General features: G+C 34.6%; 1 protein-coding gene across 1 annotated transcript in view; it reads right to left on the reverse strand.

Moving 5' to 3' along the window:
• Window positions 1–11507, reverse strand: part of LOC141387558 (uncharacterized) — a 47622-nt gene extending 36115 nt beyond the window's left edge. Inside the window, exon 1 of the mRNA XM_073957444.1 lies at window positions 11004–11507. Within this exon, the coding sequence (XP_073813545.1) occupies window positions 11004–11124 (121 nt within the window). The 5' untranslated portion in view covers window positions 11125–11507. The remainder of the gene's footprint in view (window positions 1–11003) is intronic.
• Window positions 11508–19367: the final 7860 nt, after the last annotated feature.

The following is a 19367-nucleotide window of genomic DNA, read 5'->3' on the forward strand; positions in this document are numbered from 1 at the left end:
AAACAGGTGTGTAAATAAAAACACAAACATAATCTCTATTGGAACGATGGAATGGGTACAAATGTTGATGAAAAGATCGGATCTTTCACGACTTCCTTTGCATTGGTTCAAATCCTAATGAAAAGATCGGATCTTTCACGACTTCCTTTGAACCAATGCACATGAAATCAGGTCATCGCAAAGAAACCCTTCCTTCAAATTTTGCTGGGTCTCCGTACGATGTAGGATATGCATTTTGTTTAATTTTATTGTTGAGGATTGTCAGGCGTTTCGGCAATAGTATGTTTAGTATATTTATTATGGGTCACTATGAAGAACGTCTGCAATTCCAATTCTATGTATCGAATTTACCCAACGATTTAAATATAATTCATTTTACCATTAGCGACGAAATAATTCAACATTTTCTCCGATGAGCCAACTATGCAACCATCGTTGCAAAAAAGTCAATGAACCTCCCGTTACTCGTATTACTTGCTAAGACTGGTTGAATGAATGTACCTCTACCTACTTGGTGTGTTGTTAACACATCAATAATTGCGGTCATTAGTTTGTGGTTGTGTTACAATACCAAAGCATTTATAGTACTTATGAAAAATCGAATATTTTACATAGATATGTATGTTTATTTGAATAAATAACCAAGTAATGACTTTATGATGTCGGAAACCCCCATAGAAAAATAATAACATGGTAATTAAAAAAATTTAATATAGAAAACATATTCCGATTGAAAGACATTGCATAATTCATCCAAGTACCACCAAATAAATATGCAATATGTTCGATGCCAAAGATGCTATTCAATCATGGGTGCAAGTGAGCTGGCATGTCATCTTTTTAGCATCTTCACCGATGAATTTTATATGAGCGTGGACCCCAAAAGATGCTATTCATTTTTGGATCCAAAACATATCATTTACAATAATGCTTTGACATGTCATTTTCACCAATGCTTTGGCATGTCATTTCCACCAATACTTTGGCATGTAATTTTCACCAATCCTTTGCAATGACATTATCATTATGACGAAAGTTAATCACAACGTTGGTTGTAATTTTGATACTCCGACATCAAGAGTCTCCGACAATTAATCTTATATATTTAGAAAAAATTGTATAAATAAAAACACAAAATTCATCTCTATTGGATCGTTGGAATGGGTTTAAATGCTGATGAAAAGATTGGATCTTTCACGACTTCCTTTGTATGGGTTCAAATGCTGATGAAAATATCGGATCTTTCACGACTTCCTTTGCATTGGTTCAAATGCTGATGAAAATATCGGATCTTTCACCACTTCGTTTGAACTAATTCAAAAGATGCCATGAAATCACGTCATCTAATTGAACACCTTCCTTCAAATTTTGCTGGGTTAGCTTTGTTATAAGTGCAAACATCTTGGGACCCATAAGAGGTACAGTAAAGTTTAAAGAATCATATACTATATGTTTTATTTAGCTAGACTATAGCCAAAATTGTCTAAATCGTATGATAAAGAAAATTTTAAAATATGATAATAATCTATATTAATAATAATATTACTCAAATGCTTAACAATTAACAACAACTGAGTCATCACAACACCTTTAGCCAGATACCTTTTTTTTCTAATATGGCTAAACATTCAGAAAGCTCAAAAATGTGTAGCATTCAAAATAATTCATGGATTGAATACATTAGGTGGAATACACACATTCAATCACTCACTCGTTCACGCACTCTTAATTTGCAATTAATTTTAAACACATCAGGTCTGGCATTGTATACTCAAAATAAAAAAAAAAAAAACAAAGAGATTAATTGCATTTTATATCTGAAAAAATAGAAAGGAAGGAATTTCAAAACAAACAATGCTCCGGGTTTACTCGTCCATCCATCGAACAGATAGATGCCAAAGTAAAATATTCGCAACAATTCGTCTTCATTGCCGATTGTCGAATATTGCAAATACTACATACAAACATACATACATATTCACACTTCATCATCCAACATCCAAGACAATTCACAAATTGGAACACCATCTGTTTGCAATGTCATTCAGAAAATAAACAAAAAATATACTTGAGATGCCAATAAATATGTTTTTGTTATTATTTCATAAATGAGCATTTCAAGATTTTAAAACAATCGCTTAAATGACTTAAACAAAAGATCTATGAATGAAATAAAACTCGTTCAGAAGTACTATTATTTTATTGTCTCTGTTGGCATACAAGTGGATCAGCGTATCAACTTTGCATTGGCTTGCTCAGAATGAATTAACGAGGTACACTTCAAAAAGTAATCAAATGCCATCTGTATATTGTATATTTGCATGTTAGAGCAAAGATCACTCTAATATCCAATCGGATCGTTTCCTTGTAGGAGCCTAGATTCAAACAGGAGGAAATGCTGCAATGACAATAAATAGCAGAAGTCGGCCACCTGTAGTGGAATTCTATAACTAATTATTCGAGTTACCGACAAAAAATCGGTGAAATTAAAATACTTCAATTAATTAGAAACTTTCAAATAATTAACGAACATTTTTTGGTACGATTGAGACCAAAATGTAGAAGTCGTTAGGTCCTAAACATTATTCACCTATTAGGTCAAAATATTATTCACCCATTTTAAAGGAAAAAAGATCAATAGAAATCCGTTGTGAAAAAAATTAATTACAGACAGAGAAATGGTAGCGTGCTTCTGTTTTCTAGCGGTCGCCCTTACGGAAACTACGCAGTCTTTTCACTAAATTGCACAATGTTTTGAGGTAAATATCAATATTTTGTTGAATATTTTTATATGAGGATGTAGATCCGGCCAAATAATACCCAAATATTGTCTTTTACCAGAATAAATAATTTAAATATTTATAGTTATTGGCATTTTAAAAATTGAGTGCTTAGCCAACTGACTCAATTCCCACTCAACGAGAGAATTCCAGTGGGAGGATTTATTCGTCTATACTTTGATTAGTCTATAGTTATACCCGTTTAAACTTAAAAATCTTAGAAACCCCGTTTTCACCACATTTACCGTTATAAAACAAAAAACGAAGTGACCCAAAGGAACCACCGGTATTTTCGCTTAAATATTTTTTCTGGTAAAATTTTGTAGCACATTGTCATTTATCGACATCGTGGATAAAACACTTCATTGGGAGCCTCGATTTTCTAGTAGCCTTTTTTCTTCAGTACAATCGCAGAAACGCAACACGCCCCTTTTTCCATCCATACAAATCGCCCGGCCTATTGTAAATGGATTATAAATGTAGCCTAAAAACTTAATTAAAAAACAAGTAAGAACAGCGTTAAGTTCGGCCGGGCCGAACTTGTTATACCCTCCACCACGAGTTGTAATACAAAATTTTAGAAATTTCGGTAAAACAATGTAAAGCACCGATCTATCGGGGGTATTGCAAAACGTCGGTATATACCGACAAATATCTGACGGAAAGTTTTTAGGCTCAAAGAAAATTCAATACCAAATTTCAGCCATTTTGGTGGAATATTGAAGCAATAATCTTCAAAATACCGAAAATCGGGAGGCACCTTTCCATGGGGGCTATATGAAGGCGTGGACCTATACGACAAATTTAAAGAGGAAAGTTTAAAACCCCCAAACGATGTCTAAATACCAAATTTCAACCATTTCGGAGGAAAGTTGAGGCCACAACCTTCAAAATACCGAAAATTGGGAGGTACCGTTCTATGGGGGCTACACAAGGCGTGGACCTATACCGACAAATTTATAGGGGGAAGTTGTATACCCCCAACAAAGGCTATTTGCCAAACTTCAACCATTTCGGTGTAATATTGAGGCCACCACGTTCAAAATAGCGAAAATCGGGAGGTACCGTTCTATGGGGGCTATATGAAGGCATGGACCGATACATACCGACAACATTTTGGACTATGTACCAACGTAGACTATGTACCAAATTTCAGCCATATAGGTGTGATAATGAAGCTAAAACCTTCAAAATACCGAAAATAGGGTGGTACCGTTCTATGGGGGCTATATGAAGGCATGGCCCGATACCGATAAATTTTTGGCAGAAAGTTAAATACCCCCAACGAAGACTAAGTACCAAATTTCAGCCATTTCGGTGTTATAATATATCTAAAACCTTCAAAATACCAAAAATCGGGAGGGCTATATGAAGGCGTGGACCGATACCAACAAAATTCGGGGGAAAATTTTGTACCCTTAAAGAAGACTAAGTTCCAAATTTCCATTTCGGTGTGATAATGAAACTAATACCTTCAAAATACCGAAAATCGGGTGGTACCGTTCTATGGGGGCTATATCAAAACGTGGAACGATATAGCCTATTTTCAATACTAACCATCCTACAAGCAATAAAAATTTCTGTACCAAATATTGGCTCTCCATCTTTAAAATTGCGAGCTCTATCTTGATTTCAACAGACAGACGGACGGATGGACGGACATGGTTAAATCGGCATAGAATTTTATGCTGATCAATAATATATATACTTTATGGGGTCTCCGACGAATATTTCGATGTGTTACAAACGGAATGACAAATTTAATTATACCCTCCATATGGTGGAGTGTATAACTACATCAAAAATTTAGAACATTAAAAAATTTTTATTTTGAGCCAATTCTGAAGGCACTATAACCTCTTTTTTCTAAGAAAGAAAAACAAAATGTAATTTATTTCCTGCAAAAATCTGTAAAGTATCTCTGGGGTTCATAGTGCAGGTTGCAGCTCTTAGTGTTGATCTACAGAACATAAACAAAACACAAGGGAACTGATGACGACCTGTGACGAGAAACATTAGTCCACCCTATCCACCACAAAATGTTTTTCAATGATAGAGTTTTTTTCGACACTCATGTATTTGGAAATAAACAAAATTTTTTCCCACTTATAAATAAAAGGCGTTTTAATAAAATATTTATGCAAAGACTCTGTAATTTAGCCTAGCTATTTGAAAAAAGGGGGGCCGCCGTGGTGCAATGGTTAGCACGTCCGCCTAGCACTCAGAAGGTCTGCGGTTCAAATCCCAGGCCAAGCGACATCAAATTTTCTACGGTGGCAAAATTCCCCCTCAGTAATGCTGGCGACATTTCCGGAGTATTTAAGCCATGAAAAACTTCTCTACAAGTGGTGTCGTTCGGACTCGGCAATAAAAAGTATCATCATATCATTGAGCCAAATATGAATCGGCGTGCCCTCATTGATATGAGAGATGTCTCCCTTGTCCCTCCAGGGATGTTGTGGGAACATATGTATGTGTGTATGTATGTATGTATGTATTTGAAAAAAAAAATAAAATTCAATAATGAAAAATGTCAGGATTTTCTAATCCTACTTTGTTTTACATTTTTTCGGGGTTCACTGTTTTGGCTCAGATCACTAATAACATGTATAGTTTTGCTGTGCGGCATACTGATGTTTTTCGCAGTATAGGAGTCCTTAAAAGTATTTCTGTTTATTAGAATACATACAACCCTAGAAATAATTATATGGTACAGCCATGATTATCTTTAAACTTATAGTTAAGGACTATTATCCAGATGTTATTTATTTACGATAGTAGTGGTTAGTGTGCTTGTTCATACCTATGACTGCCGACCTTGTGTGTCTTATATACATATCCGTAATATTATTCAAATTAATATTTCTTTGGAAATAATTATATGGTACAGGGAAAATTTTTAATGTTATAATTTCACTACAAAGGACCTGAACAAAATCATTGACATAAAATGTATTTGGGATTAAGTACAATAAGAAAGCATCCAATTTAGAAACAATTGGAATGGTTCCCATTGGGTTCTGTCCCTGGCTGCAGCCCTGGGAAACAATAAAATCGTGGAAACTGCTTTATGGACAGAAATCATGCAATCTAAAAAAGCTATATCATGTTTTTTTTACTTTCCTTACAATCTTAAATCAGATCTGTCCAGTAGAACCAACTACTTTCAATATAAATGATGAAACTCATCCCCCACAAGGTGTTTTTAACTGCCTGACGACTACAGTTTGGGTCTGGATCAAATTAGTGACCAACAAAATCTTATGTAATCAAACGGTGCACTCTTTTTACAACTTTTAATTGTAGAAAATAAACAAATGATAAAATAAAAATTAAAAATGGCAAGTTATATTAATGTTAAATACTAAAATAATAGCAGAATTCCCTGAAAACATCAATGAGCAAGACATTACAGTTGCTTACTCAGTTGTTCGATATAGTACCCTATTGTACGTTCTCAAAACGGGTATATATCATCTAAATTTCTCGTTTTATGTCACTTTAAATCAGGGTCGCCCATCTGTATACTGCGGGCGCCCACTGAGTTGTTTTGCTTTTGTCATTCTCCCTCATTCACAGTGTACGTGAGCAAAACACGACTGATAAACATCATGTGGTTGTTGTTTCTTCACCTATACATAAACAGTTGCTACAGTTTGATGGTATTCTGTTGGGCGACGCTGCTTTAAATGATATTGCACCGTTATATTGTGCATATGTATCTGTCTAACAGGTACATGTGTTTTATTATGCTTCGGCACAATAAAGGACAAGTTTGGTGTTAAATTTTGCCTTTGTATTAAAATAAATTTTGTATTAAAATAAGAACATAAATATTTTACATTGTACCATATACATAAATATTTCTCAAGAAAAGTCTTTAAAAAAATATTGTTACTAAAATAACGGTATATGTATAAATGCCACAAGGTCAACAGTTATAGGTTATAATAAGCACCTAACACACTAAAAACATAAATTATAAAAATCCCGGTTATGTACATTTTTAAGGAAAATTTGGACATCTTTATATTTGTACCATATAATTATTTCTAGGGCTGTATATCTATATATATAAAAGAACTTAGTGATAAGTGAGTGAGTGAGTGAGTGAGTGAGTGAGTGACTGACAGATCATCGCCCAGACGAAACGGCTGAAGCTAGAAGCTTGAAATTTGGAGTGTAGGTTGCTGTTAGTATGTAGGCATGAGATAAGGCTCGGTTTTTGGAAATTCGAACTGGAAGGGTACGAAAAGTACTAAAAGGTACTAAATATGGTACCCTTTGTATAAGGCAAACGGGAAGAGCTAGAATTCTGAAATTTGGAATGAGGGTCACTGGTGGAGAGTTAGAAAGGTGTACCAAAGGGTTTTTGGAATTTCGACCTATAAGTGTACGAAAAGTACTAAAAGTTATAAAATTTAGTACCAGTTGTATATTTTGAACGGCTATAGCTAGAATCTTAAAATTTGGTATGGAAATAAAGGTTGGGAAGTGGTGTTTATGAAAGGAAATTCGTACTCATGTGTACGAAAAGTACTAAAGTGTACTAAATTTAGTACAATTTGGATTTGGGTGAACGGATAAAGATGAAAACTTGAATTTTGGAATTAAGACTACTGTTGAAGAGTAGGATTGAGATATGAGGGTTATTTTTGGAAATTCGTACTTATGTGTACGAAAAGTACTAAATTTGGTACAATTTGGAATTTAATTACTTTTGGAGTGTAGGATTGAGTTAGTCTTGGAAATTTATACTTTTGGATACGGAAAGTACTAAATGGTACTAAATTTGGTACAATTTAAATTTAGTTGAACGGATAGAGTTGGAATCCTGAAATTTCGAATTAAGGTTACTGATGGAGTGTAGGATTGAGGTAGTTTTGGAAATTCATACTTATGGGAACGGAAAGTACTAAATGTACTAAATTTGGTACAATTTATATTTGGGTGAACGGATAGAGTTGGAATCCTGAAATTTGGAAATAAGATTACCTATGGAGTGTAGGATTGAGGTAGTTTTGGAAATTCATACTTATGTGTACGAAAAGTACTAAATGGTACCAAATTTGGTACAATTTGGATTTAGATAGACATGGAAACCTGAAATTTTGAATTAAAGTTACTGATGGAGTGTATGATTGAGGTAGTTTTGGAAATTCATACTTATGGGAACGGAAAGTACTAAATGTACTAAATTTGGTACAATTTATATTTGGGTGAACGGATAGAGCTGGAATCCAGAAATTTGGAATTAAATTACTTTTGGAGTGTAGGATTGAGTTGGTCTTGGAAATTTATACTTATCGGTTCGGAAAGTACTAAATGGTACTAAATTTGGTACAATTTAAATTTAGTTGGGTGAACGGATACAGCTGAAATCCTGAAATTTCGAGTTAAGGTTACTGCTGGAGTGTAGGATTGAGGAAGTTTTGGAAATTCGTACTTATGGGTACAATAAGTACTAAATTTGGTACAATTTGGATTTTGGGGAACGAATAGAGCTGAAATCCTGAAATTTGGAATTAAGATTACTTTTGGACTGTAGGATTGACTTAGTCTTGGAAATTCGTACTTATGGGTACGGAAAGTACTAAATTCTACTAAATATGGTGCAATTTAAATTTAGGTGGACCGATATAGCTGGAATCCTGAAATTTGGAATTAAGATTACTTATGGAATATAGGATTGAGGTAGTTTCGGATATTCGTACTTATGGGTACGGGAAGTACTAAATGGTACTAAGTTTGGTACATTTTGGATTTGGTTGAACAGATAGAGCTGGAATCTTGAAATTTATAAATAAGATGACTTTTGGAGTGTAGCATTGAGGTAGTTTTGAAGTGTGGGATTGATGAAGTTTTGGAAATTCGTACTTATGGGTACTACATTTGGTACAATTTAGTTTTGGGTGGACGAATAGATGTGGAATCCTTAAATTCGCAATTACTGTTGGAGATAGTTATTGAAATTCGTACTTTCATACGAAAAGTATTAATGGTATTATGAATAGAGGGGGAATTCGGGTAGGGTCGAGATATGGATATCGTTGTGGATATACGTACAATAAGTGTACGAAAATTACAAAATGGCACAGAATTTGCTTCAAATTGTTATTGTGTAAAGGGGTAGAGCTGAAATTGTGAAATTCGGTATTAGTATAGCAGTTGACGTTTAGAGTGGAGATAGAGAGGAGGTTTTGGAAATTCGTACTAATGTATACGAAAAATACTAAATCGCGGTTTTGAAACTTCTACATACTATAAGTACTAAATTTGGTACCAGTTTGGTGTTGCATGAAGGGATATACATACATTGGTGGAATTTCGAATTGTTGTATGAGGGATTGTGTTGGTTTTTAAATACGGATTTTTTGAAATGCATACAAATTCTAAAATTAGGCTGAGGCCTGGATGATTTATTGAGAAATACGAAATGTACTAAATGCTATTAAATTTGACGTTGGGTGTAGCAATGAAGATGGAATTACATATATCATTAGTGCGTGAAAATTGCAATAAATTTGGTATTGGGCTAAGGAATAGAAGTGAAATTCTGATGTATTATTGATTTGTCAGGTTCATTGTTAGAGGTTGTACAATAGGTGTACTAGAAATACTAAATAATACTAAATATTGAAGTACTGGTATTGGGTGAATCGATAAATGAAATTTGTTATGAGGATGGTGAATCGATAAATGAAATTTGTTATAAGAATAACTGTTGAGATTTTATCAGAATGTTTATTTAAATCCGCCTTTAAATGAATGAAAGGTTTCTACATGTAATACCATTGACATTGGGTGCTAAAATTGTAACATTTGAGCTAAGGTCCTGGGTTTTAAAAATTGTACTGAATAATGTACTATTGTTTCTAGGTTAACACGAATTCGGTTTCTACATAATGTACTGAAATCAAAAAGTCAAACGTACCTTTTCAACAAAATTGTTTTTATCTTTGTTTTCTATTCTAAACGTTATAGTAACTTCATTTGAAAAGGTAGATCTATGCGGCTAATGTTTTACAAGAAGGTTTTTACATACTGAGAATAAAGGCCTAAAATAAAATGTCTCAAAAATTAACTGTTATATAGGGTAACATCTTCTGAATAATGGTTTTCTACATTTTTATATCAAAAATTCCAAAATTCGGTTGGCAAATGTGGATACAATTTTCAAAATACCCATACCGTTCTAATAAAACATGGACTGGAATTTAAAATTTAGGCCGCTGTCGAAGTGTAGAGGTCTTTTTTTCAAATTCGAACAAAACGTATACGAGCAGTACTTGAAAGAAATTAAATATCGATTCAAATAGGTTTTAGTGCATCAAAATTTTCAGTGTTCTCCATATTAAATATTGTTTATTTGTATATTATTCCTTTTCCGCTTACGAAGTAGCGGGCATTTTGCTAGTTACATATATTTGTGGCCCAGGTTTCTTTTTTTTTACATTGATACCTGAGTTGTCTACCAAATTCCAACATCAGACCCTTTGGACTGATGCATTTTGTTTTATTTTGTGAACAGTTACAAATCCTTCCCCATCTGTTTTCCTAGTATTATTATTTTTGTTTTTCAATATTTCCTACTTTGAATTGTTTATTTAAAATATTAATACTTTGAAGAATATATTTTGGATTGAGATACTGTAATAACTGACCTCAATCCGATCTTGTTAAATCTTGTAATACTTGCAGACCTGTTTAGCAAAACAAGAACATTCTTTCATTTCTGTTACACAGCACTTTCACAATCGGGACAAATTGACTTTCTTTCAAGTTTCCCCAACATTGGCCAATTGAATGCACTTGCACTACTGCTCAACAGATGCATTCAATGTCAGGGTTTTAACATTTTTTTTTTAAAAATAAACTTGAGATGCCAGATTAACGAAATAAGAAAACAAGAAGCAGTGCGTTCTATTTGCAGTCGTATTTAATTGCGCAATTGTTCATAATCTTTATTACGTTGCACGTTGCATGTGTGTATTTTTAAATTCGCATTCATTTATTAGTCTTGCAATGAAAAGTGTAATGAAATGAAAAACAACAGCATCCTTCAATAACACAACAGCAAAAACAAAAACAGATCACAAGTTCAAAAACTGATAATATAAATCCAGAAGCATCATTCCAGTCAGTATTGAAATCAGAATAACAAGCTACCAGACGGCAACTTTAAACTACGCATAACTCTGCAAATCTCATTTTCATACGTACTTTGATATTCTGGAGGATCACTGACTTCATTGTCGTCAATATCAGCCGCAGCCGGTGGTATGGATATTAACATGATTAAAATTAATCCACCGCAGAGGTACAAAAGCGATTTACACGACATTTTGTAATTTCTCTTTCTGTTTCTTAAATTTATATTAAACAACAAACACACAAACTTTCTCGTTCTTTTTGCTTGGAAAATGGGTTTTCTTTATTAATTATTTTATTGTTTTTGTATTTTCACTTCTTGGCCACTTGTTCTGTTCGCCACGGTTCGCATTCAACTGAATGTTCTAAATTGTTCGCTGAATCTTTTTATAAATAATTTTTTAAATTTATTATTTCTGAAATGAGGGAAAGACACGGTCGTTCGGTCAGTTTATTGTTTTTCCCCGGAGATTTTTTGCGATTTTTTGAAGATTGCGATTTTATTTTGAGTTGGTATTTGACAGTGTGAAATCTTTCGCACAACTAACTGCCACTGAATGCCAATTTGTTTAAAGTGATCAAATGTTGACAGTGGCAGAGCGATGATGGCGAGGAATTGCAGAAAACATTCGACTAGTGGCTATAGCCAGTTTGTTGAGCAGCAAACACTCTCGCATCTCCTACACTGGTAAAGTCAATATGTTCAGTCGATATTTTGTAACGACCATTGGTACATAGTATATGTACATGTTTATATACATATATCGATATGAGTAGAGATTCTGATTTATAATTTAGGCTCTTATAAAACAATACCATATCGGTTTTATCTTTAATGATAAGTTCTATTTTGTATGAATAAAGTCCTTATGATTTTCTATAGGAATACTTTTTTTCTTTTCTTTAATTGGACGACCGTTTCCTGACCTTTTCAATCCTCTATGAGTCCTCCTGATTTTCTATGAAAGAACTCATTCGCTTTATAAGAGAATCTATTTCTACATAAATATTATATTGTATGGCATTTGCTTGTCCACTTGACCCTACACCGAATGATCAGTAAACAAATACGCTTATTAAGTTGTTTTTATGTCAGTCGCTTGTCAAATGTACTCTGAGAAAGAGCACAACAGATCATTCAATGTTTTACGCTCAACTATCACTTTTACGTTTTAGATCAGCACACGCTATGTTTATATTGTTACGCTTGGTTATAGTTGTTAGTTATTGTTGTTATAAAATAAATAATTGTATAATATTTTAATTTGTGATTTTTTTGTATTTTTATTGAAACATTGTTTACATACAACTAGCCGTCTCCTTAGTTGATCTCTATTCAAAATATATTTGTTTGCCGGTAGACTGGTTTCTATATACATATATATTTTTTTTATTTACAAATTGTGAATTTTTTAAACTTTGCAAATATTTCCGATATTACTGTTCCAACATACATATATGAATGCATATTTAGGATTTTTCTCAACATGTGTGATGACATTGAATTGATTTAGAACAGAAAAAGTTATAAAAATAGGCGAAATGCTAAGGAATCGAAAACTATATCTAGTTATCACAAGACCTTATACAACAAACCGTGAATAAGTGGATAACAACAAGTAAAAAAGTATCAGTCGACATTGCCGACAGAGATATACCCTCAGCCTGTGTGGATCGAAATACTTTTTTTCCCAAAAAAAACTTACGTATTTAGGGTGTTTTCAAAACAATATGGATAGGATTAAAGGGCAAAAATTTTTGGGGATATCGATATATAGGGCTTTTTTAAACTGAGTTTCGACTATATTTAGAGTACCATTTTAGCGAATGTTTTCGAACTTTTGTGGTGGAGGTATCGGAAGTTCCACTCCTTCCACCTTCGAATTTCATCTAATATTTGAAGAAATATTACGATATCCAAAGTGTGGACGAACGCAGTATTCGGTTCGAGCTCTCCAGTCACCACATATGGTGCCATAGGGGGTTTTTACAACTTTCGGGCTTTTTTCTCAAGAAGTATGGACTTGCCCTTGAAAAACTTTTACTGTCGTAATTGAGGCAGCGAATGCAAGTTACTTCAACAAAAATCAAAGTGATCCCACAGCAGGTCTTAAAGTGAATTTATCCAAAAATGTGTGTGGGAGGTACACGACGTAGTGGAAAAATATAGTCCATTTCGAACCTGACCTATACCCGGTGGATATATTAGGATGTGTAAAGTATGGACCAAATCTGTCACTCCCATCAAGAGTTATCGTACGCACAATTTTTCCGAACATTTTTGAACTTTGTGGGGGAGGTACCTGAAGGAGTGGACCGATATGGCTTATCTTCGAACTTAAACTAAGTTTGCACAATATATTACGAAGGCCACCATTTGGACGAAACGTTTTTTGCACCTTTCAGGCTATTTTCTCAGGAAGTATGGACTTGTCCCTGATGAAATTTGTACCGTCGTATGGGCAGTGAATATAAGTTGCTACAACAGAAATCAAAGCGATTCGAGAGCAGGCCCTAAACTGAACTTTTCCGAAATTTTGTGTGTGAGGCATCCGAAGGAGTGGACCGATTGAGTCCATATTGAAACCTTATCTAAGTCTGTTACACATTTCACGATGTGCAAAGCATGGACCAAATCGGTTACTCCCTTCAAGAGTTATCGTGCGCACAAATTTTCCGAACATTTTCGAACTTTTGTGGGGCAGGAACCTGAAGGAGTAGACCGATTTGGCCCATCTTTGAACTTAAACTAAGTTTCGACAAAATATTACGATAGCCAATTTTTGGACCAAATCGGCTCATCCGTTTGAGAGTTATCGTGCGCACCAGCCAGACGACATTGCTAAATCGACTCCAAATTGTCTGAAACAAATTTCGTCCAAACATACTTGGGGTCTAAAACCATTATTTCTATGAGGCACATTTTGCCGTATGAAGGTGTATATACCCTTTCTAGCCTAAAGGCTGATGGTGTAAAAAAGGCTTAAAAAATAATGTTAACTTCCAATTTGTAATAAAAATTGATTTTTTAAAGTTTACCTCAAGTTTAAAAGTTTACCTCAATTTTGGACCTCCTGTAAGAAGAACAAACTGAAGAAGAATCAATACTCAAGCCGGTTTTTACTTTTGAATTGAAAATGTTTTTTGTGTACATTTTTAATAATGTTAGTAAACACACAAATGTATGTAGTACGTTACATTATTGTTTATATGTTTGTCGTTATTATAATACAAAAAAATACCCGAAACGTGTTTTGAATACTTAAACGTAACGTCTTCCGCTATAAATCGGTCTGCAAAGACAATACAAAACAAAAATAAAAACCCAAATAAAATAACCATTCACAGCACACACACTTTATCGAGTGGAAAAAAATACCAAGTTCTTTTTTAAGAATTTGTAGAAATACGTCACATACATTTTACACTTGTTGCTCTACTAATGGAACTTGCTGTTTGACGAGGTTCAATTAGAAATTGTGGGGAATCAAGGAATCGTCGGAGAATATAAAATGCAATTTTGCACAACTTTAAACATGGAACAGCATCACCAAATTCAAATATGTTACATATATTTTCAGATTTACAGAAAATAAAAATTTTGTTGAAATTATCAGTTTTCAGGCAAATAAAAAAAACAATTAAAGAAAAAAATAATAAAAATAAAAAATGTACAAATTATTTTTTTCATATGCACAAATTTGACGTTTTCAATGTGAAATATCGAGGGGTGGTGACCCCATAATTTCAGTTGAGTCGAGAGTAGAAGAGGTATCTGGATAGTTGTTCAGAGTTTCCATGAAGTGGTCTCGCCACATAATAGGTCATCGGTATTCGAAAGCAGAGTTCCATCTTTAGATTTTATTGGTAGGTCTAATGATGAAATATACTTTTTTAATAAGTTTCTTTGTAAGTTTACAGACAGTTTTTGTATCATTTTTATTCGCTGCGCCGTTATCTAACATCACCAGTTCGTCTATGAATATTCTTTCGTCCTTTCTACAAGCTTTCCGCACTTCTTTGTTCTTCAGTTGATATTGTTTCTCCAGTTTAACACGCCGAGCAGGGCATGGTTCATAATTGTTTAATTTCTTTAGATTTCTCATTTCTTCAATTAGGTTCCACGTAGAGGTTGCTATCCATTCTCGTTTTTCTTTTGGGTAATGACCTATTTTTTTCTTCTTATATGCACAGAATATTCTCTTTTATCTGTTCCCAGATCTCTTCGATTCCATCGGTTTCAGGATATTGGTGATGCGCAAATTTAATTATTCCATTCTTTACAGCTTGTTGATAATAAGACTCAGAGAGTTTATCAACTTCGAAATTAACTTTCATTTTAGTACGGCTAGTACTAAAGTTAGTACTAGTTCGTTTAACTCGAAAATCACAGAGATCGTGTTTCCATTTGCAAAAATGATCTATTTGGTTTTCTGTTTGCCATCGGGATACGTTTGTGTTTGTATAGGGTTTCACAAATAATTAGATCATAGCGACTGCATACTTCTAACAATAGTTCGCCATTTTCGTTTCTCTTTCCGACTACGTGACTTCCTCTAACATGGTAAAAGCCCATATTATCCTTCCCCAGTTCCCTTTGGGAATTTCCGATAAGGTACGGTTGATTTTTGATATTTCTGCCGGTGTGTATACTTAAACAATCGTAATATTTCTAATCTTCGAATGAAAACAGCCATTATACGGTGATTGACGGGACGCCAGTTTATTAAAGACGCTATTGCCGACCGGCTAAGTAGGATTGTCACTCCATCGCAGTGGATATAATTTTCTTCACGCCCCGAATATAAAAGTTTCTCTCCTGACTGCGTAGTAAACGTACCAGCGCCATTCCTCCTACATTCGCTTATACCCAATATATCTATCCACAGTTTTCCTCGTTCTTTACATAGTTGTTGTAGTTTTCCGCTTTCTTTTCTTTATTTTCTTGTTTGTAGAGGCTTCTGAAACACTGTATTGAACATGAAGTTCTCCCTCCCAGACACGTGGAACTTGCAGCAGTTGCGGGAGGATTTGGCATTTGCATGTTTTCTCCTGGGAGAATTAAATATCTTTCGGTTCTTACATGTTTTGGTGACAAAAATTCTCAGGATTTCTTCTTTGCTTGTGAGCACAAGCAAGAGCTTAGAGAGCCTGACACTCAACAACGTCTAAGCACGAGCGTAAACTTTGTGAAAGCCGGTGGGCGCCATCGTTGACCTATGTGGGCTCATTCGCTGCCATCCCTACTGCCTTGTCCGCAATAACAAAGCAGATATCTGTAGACCCTATTCCTCAAGTATTTCGAATTGGCTCTTACAGATATTTTGGTAGGTATTTCTCCCATGCAGCGAGTTAGTGTTATACCGCCCATGGTCGGTCGCCAGAGCATCGTTTGCCCGAACAGAGGACACAAAGTCAGTGGGTGAGGTTGACGTTTGAAGAGGATTGGTTATGTGAACAAATATATTATTCGTATTCGCATCAGTCCTCCGATTGTCCTCAATCAGTTTATATGATTCGACAAAAACACCACACAAAATTTTGCGGAAAAGGTAATTAAAGGAATGGACCGACATAGACCATGGGAGTGCCATAGGGGGTTTTTTATTGACTTGCCCCTGTAACAACTTTTCCCATCGTAATTCAGGCAGCGAAAGTAAGTTGCTTCAACTAAAGTGATTCAATAGCAGGTCTTAAAGTAAACTTATCTAAAATTTTGTGTGGGAGGTACGGGATGGAGTGGACAAATATAGTCCGTATTCGAACCTGATCTATATCTGGTAGTTATTATGAGAATGTGTAAAGTATGGACCAAATCGGTCACTCCCATCAAGAATTATCGTGCGCGCAAATTTTCCGAATATTTTTGAACTTTTGTGGGGTAGGTACCTGAAGGAGTGGAGTGGCTTATCTACGAACTTAAAGTAAGTTTGGAAACAATATTACGAAGGCCAAATTTTGGTCGGAATCGGCATTTCCGTTCGAGAATTATCTTGCGCTTCCATCCATAAACATGGTGTCATAGGGTTTGTTTTTCAACTTTCAGGCTATTTTTTCAGGAAGTATGAACTTGTCCCTGAGGAAACTTGTACCTTCGTATAGGAGACGATGAATACAAGATGTTACAACAAAAACCAAGGCGATTCAAGAGCAGGTCCTAATCTGAACTTATCCGAAGTTTTGTGTGGGATGTACCGGACGGAGTGGACCGATATAATCCATCTTTGAACTTGAACTAATTTTGGACACAATATTACGAAAGCCAATTTTTGGACCGAATCGGCAGATCCGTTCGAGAGTTATCTTGCCCTCCAACCACTACACACGTTGTCATAGGGTTTTTTGTAACTTTCAGACTATTTCTCAGGAAGTATGGACTTGCCCCAAATTTAACTTACAGCGTCGTATAGAGGACAGTAAACACAAATTGCGTAAACAAAAATCAAAGCGATTCGAGACCAGGTCCTAAACTGAACTTTTCCGAAATTTTGTGTGGGAAGTACCTGAAGGAGTGGACCGATTGAGTCCATATTGAAACCTCATCTAAGTTCGGTAGAAATTACACGATGTGCAAAGTATGGACCAAATCGGTTATTCCCTACAAGAGTTATCGTGCGCACAAGTTTTGCGACAATTTTTGAACATTTGTGGGGGAGGTACCTGAAGGAGTGGACTATATGACCCATCTTCGAACTTAAATCGAATCTGGACAAAATAGTTTGATACCCAAAATTTGAACCGAATCGATTGATCCGTTCGAGAGTTATCGTGCGCACCAGCCTGCCAGACAGACAGACAGACGGACGGACATTGCTAGATCTACTCAAAATTGTCTGAAACGGATATCGTACAAACATACTTGGGGTCTAAAACCATTATTTCAATGAGGCACATTTTTGGTCGTATCAAAGTGTAAATACCATCTTTAGCGTAAAGGCTGAGGGTATAATAAGTAAGTGAAAACGTCAAGGAATGCGTTGATGTTTCCAGGTAGAATGGTATGGAGTACTGATATGACCAACTTAGCCTAAAGTGTTAAAAATTCCTCAGAGGAAGACTTGCCAACGATTCCCAATGGAAAGAAAAGAAACACAACAAAAAAAAAAAACGTTTGTTTAAAGGCAGTAGGAGTTCATTTTATTCAGGCAAATAGTAATAATCCAAAACAGCGCACTATAGGTCAAACGGGCAATTTTATTGGCCAAAAGTCTTAAAGTTAAAACAAGTATTCGATTTAAGTTAATATAACGTTTTTGGATTCAGGGAGAAAAATGGAACAACGCGGGCCAAAAAATTAACCCTTTATGGACCAAATACACAACTGGTACCATAACCCTTTGGGGGCAAAAACTGGAAGGTCTGTTATTTGTCTACAGAATTGAAGGCATCGACATCCGATACGTTCAGAAGCTTTTTTGGAGTGTTTCATTTTAGTTTTAATGTGAATATGCCTTAAAATTATTACCTTGAAAATCCCACAATATGATGTGACATATTTTGACTATAACTGTATATATTTATAAAAGATTTGTAAATAATTTGACTTTAGAACACAGTAGAATGCTGTAGACGCCAATTTGGCTAACATTATTTGGTAAGAGGTTTAACCCTGACTTCAAAAAAATCAATATTATGGAAAATATGGTAACCTAAAAAAAGTTGTATAATTCTTGTCGAGCAAATTTACGCAAAATCACATAAAATTTTCTGCATTCGGCACGAGTTAATGAACCAATTTCAATTTTCACTTTCATTGCCGAACGTTGCCGAGACTTTAAAAGCATACATAACCTCAAAATGTTCTACTTTCTTCGAAAATTCAAAGTTAACACCAATTTTATAACTATTTATACACATAAATGATGATATTTTTGATAAATATATATCGAATACTTTCTAACCAAATCGTTACTTACGCTAATATTGTGATTTTGTTTCACCCTGAACGTACACAAGTAAACATATTTCGTTAACAAGTTTTTAAAGATATTTGGATAATACATATTTGGCAGCCTGCCATGTAACGGTATAATTTCTTATACAAAAACAAAATTTGTTTTTATTATATTTGAAGTGTTTTTTTACAAAAAAGTAACACAAAATAAGTGAAAATACAAAGTGCGAAATCTGACTTTTGGCCAGTAAAATGGGCTGTTTGGCCTATAGTGCAGCGGTCGTTGCTTACCGAATGAGTTAGAAGATAAATTGCAAGTGAAGCTTGCCGATCTAAACAAACTAAGAACGAGGTAGTTTAAGCATAAACAACATTTTTCGAAATTAAAGCGGCACACATACAAGGATGTTAACATAGGCAGAACAGAAAAAAAAGAAGTAAAATGTAGGAATTGGTGGGATTGCCAGGTTAATACACACTATGTATTAGAACGTTAAAATTTTGACGTTAACAGTAAGTAAAAAATCATAATTTCAAAGCGA

The sequence above is a fragment of the Musca autumnalis genome, unplaced genomic scaffold, assembly GCF_047663935.1.
Source record: "Musca autumnalis isolate F117 unplaced genomic scaffold, ASM4766393v1 scaffold_5, whole genome shotgun sequence".
NCBI classification, from domain to species: domain Eukaryota; kingdom Metazoa; phylum Arthropoda; class Insecta; order Diptera; family Muscidae; genus Musca; species Musca autumnalis.